The 13,093-nt window shown below is 49.3% G+C and overlaps 1 protein-coding gene across 1 annotated transcript; it reads right to left on the minus strand.

Annotated features, from left to right (window-relative positions):
• Window positions 1–303: 303 nt before the first annotated feature.
• On the minus strand, window positions 304–9,222 carry TAB1 (TGF-beta activated kinase 1/MAP3K7 binding protein 1). The gene is made up of 11 exons (XM_010565780.1): window positions 9,141–9,222; window positions 8,131–8,267; window positions 7,794–7,947; window positions 7,073–7,159; window positions 6,380–6,518; window positions 5,805–5,918; window positions 3,363–3,474; window positions 3,110–3,254; window positions 2,498–2,720; window positions 2,044–2,200; window positions 304–1,005 (listed from the first exon to the last, which is right to left on the minus strand). The coding sequence occupies exons 1-11, from the start codon at window positions 9,171–9,173 to the stop codon at window positions 798–800; spliced, it is 1,509 nt and encodes a 502-aa protein (XP_010564082.1). The 5' UTR covers window positions 9,174–9,222; the 3' UTR covers window positions 304–797.
• Window positions 9,223–13,093: the final 3,871 nt, after the last annotated feature.

Raw genomic sequence — 13,093 nt, forward strand, 5'->3', positions numbered from 1 at the left:
TGCCCTCTACAGTTTTCCAGATGGCCTGCGTTCAAGGAAACTGTGTGCATTTTGCCTACAAAAAACAATAATTGGAGTTTATAGTTTAACTCCAAGCCACAATCCAGCACCAAAGCTCAGCAAACAAGCCTGGAACAAAGACCTTACGCTTTTAAATCACCTGCAAGGGCTCAGGCCACTTTTACAACAGAAGCTTGCCTGCTGCAAGGTGCAACCCCCTATTCTGGGGGATGAGAGGGTTTCACCAGGAAGAGCTGTCACACCCACACACGACATTGTAAGGAAGAGAGCAAGCCACATAGGTGCCAATGAGTGTAGCTATAAGTTATTTATTCTGCAAAATAGAGGTATCTTCTATGGAGTTGAACACTGGAATCACAGCATTATGAATTGAATTGTGGAAACATTATGACAGCACACACACACACACGCAGGCACACACACGTACACCTACACACGCACGCACGCAACCTTTGTACAGGCCCCTGCTCTTGCATTATCCCGAGGGAGCCCTCTCTGCATGTTTATTTGCAAAAATCTGCAGCGAGGATTGCGTTCAAGACCCCTTCCCCTATTCACAGGGCTTCCAAGGGAACGAGGTTGGTCAGGATTGGGTGCGTGGCACAGGCAACACGTGTCGAGCACGCTGCACACGCTTCCCAGCCCAGTGTTCAGCACATCCTGGATAGGAGTTAACTCTGGGCAGAACACAGCCCTCGGCGGAGCACTCTCATTCTTGCCTCAGTCTTTGCTCACGCAGCCGAGCGCGGGGTGTCTGGAGGAGGCAGATTTCCATGTTAGGACACAGTCAGTGCTCCCTGCTCGCCATGGTCCATGTTCCAAAGCCTGTAAAACTCTGCAAAATCCACATAGGGCTCCACACGTCCATCTTCATCTGGCTGGAGCGAGTGGGTGGGTCGGGAGCGGAAGAGACCCCCATCTGAACTTGAGCTGCTACTCTGCGTGTGAGTATTAGTTGACTGGAGCGTCACAGTTGGGCTTTGGCTATGGAGGGAAAGAGAGAGAGAGAGAACACAAGCATCTTTATTTTTCCCCATCTGATGCTTTGGACAAGAAAAGCACCAGAACAAGTACCAGCTTCTTCACAGATCAAGCTATCCTTAGCAAACAGGTAAGAAGGTGCAGTCTCTTGCTCTATCAGAGCACTAGAACTGTTGAGGACTGCTTGGAATTAACAAACACCAAAGATATCTGATTCACATTTAACTGGAAGGCCTTAAGTACAACCAGGCGTCTCAGGAACAGAGGAAAGGAAGCAGGAAAAAAAAAAAAATTAAAAGAGAGGCATGCACTCTGCTGGCCTCCCCATACCCATATAGTATGAGCTTTACGGGAAGAGTCTGGCAGCTATTCTTGCATGACCTGTGTTGCAGCCAAAGCAGCTCTAGTGCGTCAGCCTCATTGTTTCTGGAGCTACCAGAACACAATACCCAGACAGCTTCTTCACTTTGCAGGGCGTACACACGCCACCCTGCGCCAAAGGCTGAACCTGAAGCAGAGCCACTAACTAGCATGACCCTGCAAAGTGGATCCAAGCAGGATCCAATTCTGACCTTTATACTTTTTTTTCTACCCCAGCCTCTGCCTGTAAGCAAGCCAACTTGTGCAGCACAGCCTCTCCAGCAGCCTTAGAGGTGACCTGCATAGCCCTTCTTCCTTATGAAAATGAAGGGCACCCACACTCCCTCTGTGCATAGCACCCAACACACTTGGCATACAAGACCCAAAGAGAAGGGCTGCTCGCTGCCAGAGCGCCCTCCGCAAACAGCAGCAGATGCTGCTCCCAAGGCATGTTCCCAGAGCTGGCTTCAGAGCTGCTCGCTTTACTCATTCCCACTCCTCACACACTCGCATTCCAGCTAACACATTATGCTGGCTGTCAATACTGCAGTCAAGAGGGCCACACTCCAGATAAAGGAATGATTGACAGGTAACTGACAGGCGTCTCTCTGCTTTTCAACCACTTTACACAGTGTGAGGTGCGGGGAAAATCTGCGGGTAGCAAGAGAGCAGGACTTTTACTTAGTGAGGGTGGGGGTGGCTTCATCCAGAGTTGAGCTGCTGTGGGCACCGTTGACCATCTGGCCTTGGGAAGGCATAACAAGAGACAGCGTGACGCTCGTCTTGCTTGTGCTTTGGGAGCTGGAATACGGCACAGAGACTGGGTAGACACGGCCTCCTGAGAAAGGAGAAAACAAGAGTTATAAAATGCAGTTGAGACATGAGTGACTGGGGGTATGCAGCGGCAAAGAAAGGCCAAAGAACCCAAGGATTTGTATTAAACTGCCTTTCTTAGATGCTATACTGTATTCTGTCAAATTGTCACAGACTCTACATCTCAGAAGCCAATAATCCCTTTAATAAGCAAATTCCTTCTACACCAAGTATCTCTTCTTCCAATGTTAAGTCAGTGCTGGATCGATCAAGAGATCTTATCTTCCACCCTCCATTTTGTTTCATTCTCTCCCCAACATACCTTGCGTTGGTGTCAGCGTGGGCTGGCTCATCTCACCCAGGGGGTACCCAAAATTCCTCACAAGCAGAGTCATGTCTTCATGCCGGGGACAGAACTTGGACCGTTCCCCACCACTGGCAAAAGTGTCGCAGTGGATCCGCTTAACCCGGTCCACTACTGCTTGTGCCACAGCATCCAGCGATGTCTGCTTGGCAAACTCTGTGGCTATCATGGCTGCAATTTCCTGAGCAGAGAAGGTGGGGGGGAAGGGGAAGACAGAGGAAGGATGTTTAGGAGATTTTGGAGGAAACCTTTTCCTGCTATCTGATCTAAGAGTTTTATGGCAATTCATCTGACTGTGATGCTTGCCAGTCTCACCTGCTGATATGTGCCCTTGTGCCTTGATCATCCCATTCCATTTAATGGGCTACTTCTAAGGGACAGGCAGCTGCCTAGAAGAACCAGCTTGGCAAAGCAGCTCCCGTATTATTACAGACTGGAATGGGGTGGCACAGGCGTTCAACCTGGCCAGAATGCACAGGACAGACGAGGAGGAAAGTCTGTATGAGAGCAGCTGACAGCGCCGGAGTGAGTCAATAGCCAAGGGAACGTTTCCCCTGTGAGCAGGCTCACCTGGTTGGCCTGCCCAGGCCCGTGAGCTGCCTCCAGCGCTTTGTAGAGCCCTTCAGACATGAGCACCAAGAAGCCAGTCACCCCATCCAGCGAGTGCCCTCCGTGGATTTCAGGCTCTGCTATGATGGGCTTAGATTTAGCAGCACTAGAAAGAGACCATGTTATTTAGTATTTAATGGTGATGCAGTAGGTGAGAACAGAGGGGTCATGAAGAAAAGGAGGGTTTGAAACCACAAAGTTGAGTTTTTCTGACCTGAGCAGTTCAATATCAGTATAGCCATATTTGACTTTGTAATCTCCAATGCGCCGAGTGCTTTCCTGCCCACGAATAGTTCCCACTTGTTTTATTTTCCCTGCATCCAAGCCTGCCAGATTGAAAAACAAGAAAGTTTAATTGACTTTGGGAAACTTGCAGGACTACCTCTGGTTACACTGTCAGGAATGAGAAAAGAAATACCCACAACTAAAGAGAATTCTAGGACAAAATGAGGTGCCAAAGAATCATCAGGAGCCCAACAGGGAGAAAAGGAAGAACAGTTTGCTGGGTTCCAAGGGACACCTTTTCATTAGTTGTAATCTGGGAAGGAGAGAGAAGGAGAGAGATGCACACAGCCCGACACATGCACTCTGAATGCAACGGTTGGCCCTGAGACAAAGCCCACATCCTAGTCCAACGCCACCAGTGGCAGCTGGCCTGGGTCTACAGGCATTCACTGAAAAGGCAGGGAACATCTGCGCCTGTCAGCTCTGGACTGTGCGATGGGAGAAGGCAGGAAGGAAGAGAACATATGTGAAGGATTCTGCTTTTTCTTCTGGCTGTTATTGATCCCTGCTCCTAAACTCCACATCATGATTTCACTAATACACTAGATTGCAGAGGGAGAAAAGGAGAGCTATCTACACGAGGCACTGAATTTGCTCAAGTGCTCAAACTGATGCGGGCTACTCCTAAAATAAGGACAATGACCAAACAAGTATTTATCTAAATAAATTTAAGGTGATATACCTCTGGCAGGAGCTAGGAGGGAATCCCATCTTAGGGAAGGTTCTAATAGGGACCATCCAGGTGCAGCTACTATTTGAGGCAGGACTCAGAGCAGATGAGCCATTTGCCTGGCCTGTTCTGGCAATTGCCCTTTCCTGGTTATACCTAGAGCCAACAGGCAGAAAACGTTATTTTGAGATTTTATCTAGGGATGACTGTCCTCAGTGCAAGGTGAAGGCAGAGGTCCAGCTGAAACTCTCCCTCTGAGTCAAACCAAGCCTCACTGCACAGATGGCTCCACACCTACCCCAGCAGTAAGACACAACTCTGCCATCTGCTGCAGACCAAAGCTGACTCATCAACATGGCCTGGCTCATTTGCCAGCTCTTGGCAGGGGGATACACGCTATCGACAGACACAAACACAGGGAAGCTCGCAGAACACCAGAGAGGTTGTGTCTAAATCACAGCAACTCTCCTGGAGCACCAAACAGGCTGCAACATGCTGGGTGAAGAGTCACAAAGGCATAAGACCATTCCCCCAGGAGAGGTGTGACACAGGCACCATCGTGATAAACGCTATCCCCACTACCTCTTATCACTCTGCTTCAGCCTAGCCCTACAACAACCTCCTTTGGGCTCCCAAAACAGCCTGTGCACACTGGCGTGTTCCACAGGCTTTCCCTTCCGCTGGGACTGCCAGCAGGAGAGCCACTGCTGCGCCAAGTTAAGGTCAGTATTTCTAGCAGATCCCTGTTCTGCTGTGGACTGCAGCTAAATTCTGCATTTTTGGCAGTAGAAAGGCAGTCAAAGGGTCTCCTTCCCTGGATTCTTGCATTCAGTCTTCTGTTTCATAGCACGTACCACTACTGCAGGAGTATGAGTAAAAGAGGAAATGGAAGAGAACTAGAAAACAAGACCCAGCAGCAGAAAATGACCACAACAACAGCCTCACCAGATAAGAATATATCTGCCAGGTGAACCTAACGAAGAATGCCAAGTTACGTCTACCTAAACAAAGGTAAGAACATAAGTATCTCAATAAGAAGAATTCGGTACTAGCAATCACACAAGTGGTCTGGGCTAGTTCTAGACCAAGAAAGAAAACATGTCAAACACTGCAAAGGAAAAGGCAAATTGCTTAAAGCAAAATGTCAGCCTTAAGAGTTCGATAGTTACTGATGTAAGAGTGGTAAATGCCAGTGCTTGGCCTGGCTTTGTCTGAAGCTAGCTGCTTTTTTGCAGCAGCAGCTTGTACAAAGGCATATTGAAATGCACCATCCCGAGGGTGCGGCATCACACAGAACTTAACCCAGCATAACTGTGGTTTACCTCCAAAGGAGCAGTCATATACTGTCCATCCTGCTTCTACCCTCTGGCTGTGTGTTTCCACTCCTGCCTTCCTATCGACTCCAGCAATCACACAGCTGGAGGGCAAATCAATGTCAGTTTGGCAGTCGGACACAAAACTAACACTCAAAACTTGAAAAGAAAGGGTAGCTTTCTGCTGGTTCAGTGAGCTGAACTTACTCTGTAGACTCACAATGGCTAGATATGCAGAAAAGGAAAGGACTGAACCAGTCATCTGAAACCACAGTAAGCTTCTTTTTGTGGTCATTTATTGTCTCCAGCAGCTTGAGTCATTCCTGGTGCCCCAGATTAACAGAGGTACACAATGTTCTCAGATAAGAACATGAAACCCAACACTCACCCAGCTGGGAGAAGCGAAAAAGTTCATCCTCATTCTCTGTCGTATGGTCCACGTTGAGCTGAGTCACCTGCAGCCCATCCACCGTGGACTTGCATAACAGTGCCCGATTGGTACCTGCAGTGGGAGCAGCGAGATGAGGCACCAGATAGCTCTGCCATTAAGAGGGAGAACATATCCAAATGGAAAAGGAACAGGAGAGGGGAATAAACACAGAAAAGAGAAAGGCTCATGTACTGTCTCATCATGTTCTCCAAAAAGTAGCCTTGCTAGCAGCATAGTAGGCCTGCTAGGCAGCTCTTCATCCAGGCCTGAGCTGGTATCTCACAAGAAAGCTCTCCATGTCTCAGTGAACCTGCATTACTGCCTCTCAACCCGTCTTCCCTCTGTTCTTTGGTCACACACATCACATCAGCCAACATCTGCACAGATAAAGAGCCAGGCTGATTTCCTCCTGATATCACTCCTTGGCCACAGACCAAAGAAACTGTCCCCCACATTCAAATTTCTTTCACCTCCTAGAACGGCAGCCATCCTCAGAGGCGCCTAGACTGAGCTGCTGACAAAAAACAACTCACCCACGTTGGCGATATAGAGTTTGTTGTTGAGAACAACAGCCACAATAGCCATGGCTCCTCCAGAGATCTCCTGCTCTACAACCTTCAATCTCTCCACAATCTTCTGGTACTGAGGAGGCAGCTGGTGGTGAGGGACACCCTGAAACCCAAAATGAGGGGAAAGCTTACACACAGAGTCACCGCAGCTGGAATCAAAGTTCTGTAGGGAGGGGACTCGTCTTGGCGTGTCTTAGCCTCGTGTCAAGCCTGTGCAAGACATACAATTATTTGTTCAATCCTAACAAGTGACACGGCTGATAAGGTTCTGGAGACGTCAGTCCAGTTCACCTGAAGAACAGAATCCACATCTGCCCAGATGCCATGCAAATTTGAGGCCTTGCCTCTCATCTACATCACATGGCTTTGTCCTGGAAGAGCCACATGTACAGGTTGAACTCCTCTCCGTGATATGTTCAGCTCCTTACTACGGTAACCAATGATGGGTCTAAGTAGTGCCAGTACGAACAGTGGGAACTCTGGGAAATGAACCAAGACGCTTGCTTCACTTCATGCAAACTCCCAGAAGAGAACCACCAAGAAATAATATTCAATTACAGCCTCCCTTGGACCAGACTGACTAATATGCCCAAACCTCACCCAGCGATCTGGAAGGTGGGACCTCCAGCAATCTCTGTTCTTAAGGCTACATATTACCTCTGGTAGCTGGGACTGCAAGCTGGCCTTCTCTGCCAAGGCATCATCAATGGACTCCAGGAAACTTCTTTCCACCACATCAAAAGCCTAAAAAAGGCCATAAAGAGAATCTAAGCTCTTATCAAATGCCTACAGACCTATGGGGCTACCCATCCCCACCTCCCTAAGACTGGCTCATAAGAGTGGATGATCACTGTATATATAGACATTCAAGGATCACTACATCACATTGAAACACAATTATTTCGGCGCAACTAGTTAACAGCTTGTAAAGACAATCTGCAACAACTCAAAACAGGAGACAACAACATAAAAATTACATTCACAGCAATGTCAGAGACCTATCTGATTTTGTGTGTTGATTGTAAGAACTTGCCTATCACTCAAGAAAGCGCACTCACAAATCCATCTCCCCACACGTTAACTTCTCCCTTTCACTCACTGTCATCTCCTTCACAGGCTGACTTGTTCCTACATGTCCAGTGAAAATAAGCTGCAGCTTCCTGCAGAGCTCTCAGCACTGTGCTGACAGAGCCAGGGGGACAGATGGGTATGAGGTGGGAGTGAAACAAAGCGCTATAGCTGCTCAGGATGAGTGCAGTTGCAACCATTGGCAGATGTTTCCAACCTCCACAGAAACCAGATGCTGCTCTCCCGCTGGCAAAAAGAGGAGGTGGGTAGTGTGAGAAGCTGGAGCTGTTCCCAGACAAAGCTTCTTTACCTGCAGCAGAACTCGGCGCACATCAGCATCGCTGTGATCTGCATGTAGCTGGCCCAGCAGCAATTCCGCAGAGAGCCTCTGACCCACAAAGTTGGTGACTCGGTTGCCGTCATAGCCATTGAAGACACCATAGAGGTAGCAGTTGTTCTCACTCCTGTCAAAGAGGGCAGAAGCAAAGAGATCACAGATGTCTCTAAGACACAGACATACACAACAAGTTCCTCCAGACACCTCCTGCATGCTCAGGCCCCACCCTCTTCTTCTGAGTCAAACTAAATACCACTTTTACCTGCCCTTGTGTCTGCAGGAGTCTGTGTCCCAGGTGCAACCCACCTACCTGAATTTTAACCAGTTATCTTCCAAGGGGTGACCCTCTGTCCCCTTGCCATCTGCAGTGTAGGAACGGTTTGGAGCTGAGCCCACCCCAGAGAGATGGCAGGATGGTAAGTCATCTGTCCAACTGGGCTGCTGTTCCTGGGAGACAGAAAGAGGAAAGAGACCATGTAAACCCCAATCAGCCTGAAGTGAGGATCCTGGTCCAGTACAGGTTACAAGTCCATCCCCAGCCTCTTCTCAACCCTTTTCCCTTTGCTAACGGCGTAGCACACCACCCCAGCCAATAACTTCATATTCCCTGCTGCAGAACTGGATCACTTACCACCTCCTTTCCCTCTGAAGCTGAGCTCTGACTGCACCTCCGGCTCTTGCTAACAAGAAACCAGAAGTGAAATTTGCACCAGAGTTTTACGCTCGACACAGCACAGCACTAGCTTAGCTATTCATTTGGTGAATCAGACCCTCACGCATCTGTGGCGCAGGAGTACAGGGAAGGCTCCCCTCTCCCACCGGAGTACGCTCACCCAGGACAAGGGGACTGGGGCCCTGTTGCTGCCAGCAATTAGAGAGACATCCCTGGGGCCGCCATCTCCCTGGTGCACACTGCCAGTACACACACCACACACACACACAGGGCCCGCGAACGCCAGCTGCCCCCTCACACAGCTGAGCACCCCGAAGCAACACAGGCACGGCCCCCCCCCCAGCCACCTGCCGCCCCCCACCAGTCCCACAGCGCTGCAGGCCAGCCCAAAGTGGGGATCGATGACCCCCCCCCGCAAGCCGGGACCCCCCTGCCCTCAGGCGGCACAGAGGGCGGGAGGGCAACAACCCCCCTCCCCACTGAAGGGGGAAAGCTCCCGGCCCTCGCCGGGCCTCCCCCTTCCCACAGGGCACTGCGGGGGGGGGGGCGGACGAGGAGGAGGGGGAGGAGGAGGAGGAGGCCCGGGTACCCCCTCGCACCCACCTGAGGGGGTGCGTGTGCACGGAGGGGGGGAAGGTGCCACTCACACTCTGCAGCAGACTCCTCCTCTGCGCCGCCATCTTGGAGCAGGAGCGACCTCCTTCCCGCCCGCCCTTCTCCTCCAGAGCAGAGGAGTCCGCCGGATAGAGCGGCCGCTCCTCAAAAGCCCGCCTCTCCGCCTGGCTCCGCCCACCTGCCTGAGAGTGGCCACGCCCCTTACTCCTCCCCGCCTCGCCCAATGGGCGAGAGCGGCGGGCTGCGCTCGAGGGCAGGGGGGCGGGCGCAACCCCCCCAGGCTCCGCCCCCCGCGCTGAGGCCGCGGCCGTTCCCTCACGGTGGGTGTCCGAGCCCTGACATGGCACTGGGCCGTCGGCTTTGAGGGCACTCGGAAACGTGGCCTGAGCCATGCTGGTGGAACCCTCTGGGGCTCCCGAAGTGATACCCTGGAGAAGAGTGTGCTCCCCGTTCCCCCCAGACACACTGCGGACCCTGTGGTATAGGGGAGTCTGCGGTGGTGCCCTGGCGTGATGCTTGCCTGTGTAGTCAGCATGCATCCCTGAGAAGAGAAATCCCACAGACGTGAAATATTTTTAAATTTCCCTGTTGTTACCCCTTCCTCTGGTCTAGGGGGAATGGAGACATCTCCATTTCTTACCTTGCAGCCTTCGGTTGTGTGAGAAAGAGGCACCTTTTGGCCAGCGCTGCAAGCATGTGCGGAGGGGAAGGCAGGAGGGGCAGGGTTGTGAGGATGCTGTGAAATGGGGTCGCCCTGAGTGCCAGAGAGCCCTGAAGGACCCTGGTGTTGAAATGTTTTTGTTAGCACTGTGTCATGTTTTGTGCAACCTCTAGGGAAGACCAAGCCCAGGGAAGACCAAGCTACCAGCTCTCAGCCTCACTGCTGCTCTGTAGATACCACAAGAGGTGTCCATTTGTCTCGACTTGGAGTCCGTCCTCTGCCGAGGCGATCCACAGCCCTTTCCCACCCTCTTTTGCAGGCCATAACAAGGACATAGTGGGACCATGCCCTCAGGCCAGCAATGGGAAGGTGTCTAGAACAGCTGGCAGGTTGTTCTCAATACCTACTGCAGTTCAGAGCAGTCCTTGGTAGTCTTGAGTCAGGCACAACAGTAAAATGGCTTGTGTGCCTGCCTGAACAATACAGACAAAACCAGAGATCACTGATTTTGCTGTTTAAGATCCTTCCTAGGCTGAGGTAGGCTGTTTCAAGAGGGACAGCTTCCATTAAATCAGCTCAGCTGGAGCAGGCGGGAAGACACAAGAATCATTCCCACCACTTTCGTAACATTGTAAGTCAGCAGAAGATCCCTCCAGGTGTGTGAGTGGCATATCCTGAAGTGAGTGATGGCTGGCAGACAGGCTGCGGCAGCAGGGGGGCTTGGGAAGAGCACGTTTACCTGTGCAAATCGAGGCTGAAGGGGCTCCAACATGAGAGACGTGCAGTTTCAGTGATGTCTAATAGTGCAACTGTGGTGAGGGTGGGACTGTTAAGTAGTCTTGACTTCCAGCAGTGGCTTGATACTCTTTTAATGACATCTTTGTGGCAAATAGATTAGATTCAGATGCACTTCAGAAATAATTGCCAGTTAATTAACCTCATTCTATGGAACGATGGTTTTTGCTGCAGGGGATCCTGCCGGAGGATTCCAGCTCCCTTTCCTGTAAATCTTCTGTCTTTTGTTTTGTTACATCTCTTTCTTCCAAATATATAAAGATTACAGATCCTTCCCCTTCATGCAAGGCTCACAAATACTCAGCCATTCAAGCAGACAGAATTACAGTACAGAGGCAGAATTACTTTTTTAAAGGTTATATTGGCCAAAGATAGAAGAAAATGCTAAATTTAGAACCTCAGTCTACAAACAAGTTTCTGCATGTTTAGCTTTCTGTATAAGCTTGGTCTCACTGATGCCATTTGGAGTATTCCTGTAGGTACAAATAATTATAGGAATGGGTCCTGAGTCTGCATGAAAATTAAAAGTAGGATGGACAGATTTAGTACTGATAAAGATTTTTTTCTTACCAGTATCAAGAAGAATTCCTGATGCTGCAGAAATATGTGTAGAACAGCATTGTCCATGTCATTAAAAGCAACAGGCGAGTTTCTCTGCTTCAAAACACGATGTCACTTTTTCAGCATTGCAGCACAAGCTTATGCTTATTTAATGACATTCAAGGTTGCAGTCATGCACCTTGATGAGCACAGGCAGACCCTGTCCTTGCTCAGAGTGCCACTGAAATCGGCAAGGCTTCGGGTGTGCTCAGAGGCTGCCAGCATGTATCATACTGCAGGACTGGGAATTTAGGGGTCATTTCTGTCTTATATCCATAAGTGACTCCTTTTGAGACTAAGAAGAGTGGAGGAGTCTGTGTGAGGTGCGATAGGGCAGAATGTGATCTCAACCAGAGAGCAAAACAACTTTCCTAAAGATAGGAGATAGGAAAGCTGCCACTTTCCTTGTTTGTACAATGACTATTCACCTCTTGCCATTAAAAACACGCCCTGTTCCTAATTTAAATGTCTGGCTTCAGCTCATAGTCACTGATCTTTGTCATTCTGGTTTATTTTTTCCTGCCCGTTTGGGCTGGAACAGAGACCTGGTGCAAAACTTTTTTTTCTTGGTGAAAATACTTGTGCCAGATTCTGTCTGGATATTCCTGTGGTTCTGTCACTGAGCTTCTGCCCTAACATTGAGTGAGGCAATTAACTACTTGGTCTGCAAAAAGTGAATAGTAAGATTTACCAAACGAGGCTGCTTCCAGTGCTAAATGCATATTTGTCTAGCATTTTAGAGTCCTCCAAAGGAAAGTGCTACCAAAGCTGGTGTGCTGGTTCATGAATATCTGCTCACAGAGACTGATCGCTTCATGTAGCACTTGCAAGACGAAACACTGCACCGTGAGAGTTTTTGTTGGCTGTATTGATCAAGCTTATTTTATCCTTTGTTTTACTTATGCTTCTTACCTTCTGTAAATCCTCTCAGAAATTATCATGCTGTATTCTCATGCAGCCAAAATCTCTCCAAGAATGCAGGATATCGGTCACTGAACCTCATCATCCATGCACCAATAAATTAATTATATGATTCAGTGACTACCAGATCCACAGCTCCCTCTCTCATGTTAACCTCCCACATTTCTCATTCTTCCCTCTCTGTCCCCCCCTCTCTCTTTTTGTATTGTTTCTCACTGCATCTCTGTCCCCAGTGCTAGGGATTATACACACGGTATCTCTGGTGCCAAGCTGTACTGCTTCCTCCCTGTTTTTACTAATGTTTTCTCTATAGAAAAAGAAGAAACATCATCACTGCTGGGCTGCTGGATAAAAGATGAACAACAAGATTGAACAACGTGCCAATGCTTCCCACAGGCGCAGATGCCCTCATGCTCCTCGCTCCTCTGCAGGCCACTATTTCCAGGCAGGCTGGAACAGCAAAGAAGTAGCGATGGAGCAAGAGAGAGAACAAGCATTAAGGAAAGGCAGCTGGAAAGAGCAGCTTCCTTCCCCCCAGCACCCTCCAGAGAGTTGCAGAGCCAATGTGGAGAGCTACTGCCAGGGGAAGGGGGAATGGTGAGGGAGGGCTGATCCCCCTGAGAGAGTGCGAAATATCGCTGCAAAACAGAGTTTGTACAGAGCTTTAGGCCAGCTGGATTTTTGAGGGAGGGAAATGGGGTTCAGTTGTGCCAAAACATACGATCGTATTGAATTCTTTGATACACTAAACGAAGTCTCATCTCCTCAAGTCCTGGGATTATATGAACTTTTAAAAAAACAACTTTATAATAGAATTATGTTTCTAGATGTCATGGCTTCAAAACATGACTCATAAGAGCTTGAAATACCAGAAAGCAAAATTAAAGAGATTTCAAATGATTAGAAGACACAAACAAACTAGTTAAGTTGGAGTCTTATTCATCTTAAATGCTTGCTTTTGGCAACATCTTGTCTTACCAGTTTTTAACTCCACCTGTCGCCAGCTCA

This window comes from Haliaeetus leucocephalus, unplaced genomic scaffold (genome assembly GCF_000737465.1).
Source record: "Haliaeetus leucocephalus isolate CR32 unplaced genomic scaffold, Haliaeetus_leucocephalus-4.0 Scaffold0, whole genome shotgun sequence".
In the NCBI taxonomy this organism is placed as follows: domain Eukaryota; kingdom Metazoa; phylum Chordata; class Aves; order Accipitriformes; family Accipitridae; genus Haliaeetus; species Haliaeetus leucocephalus.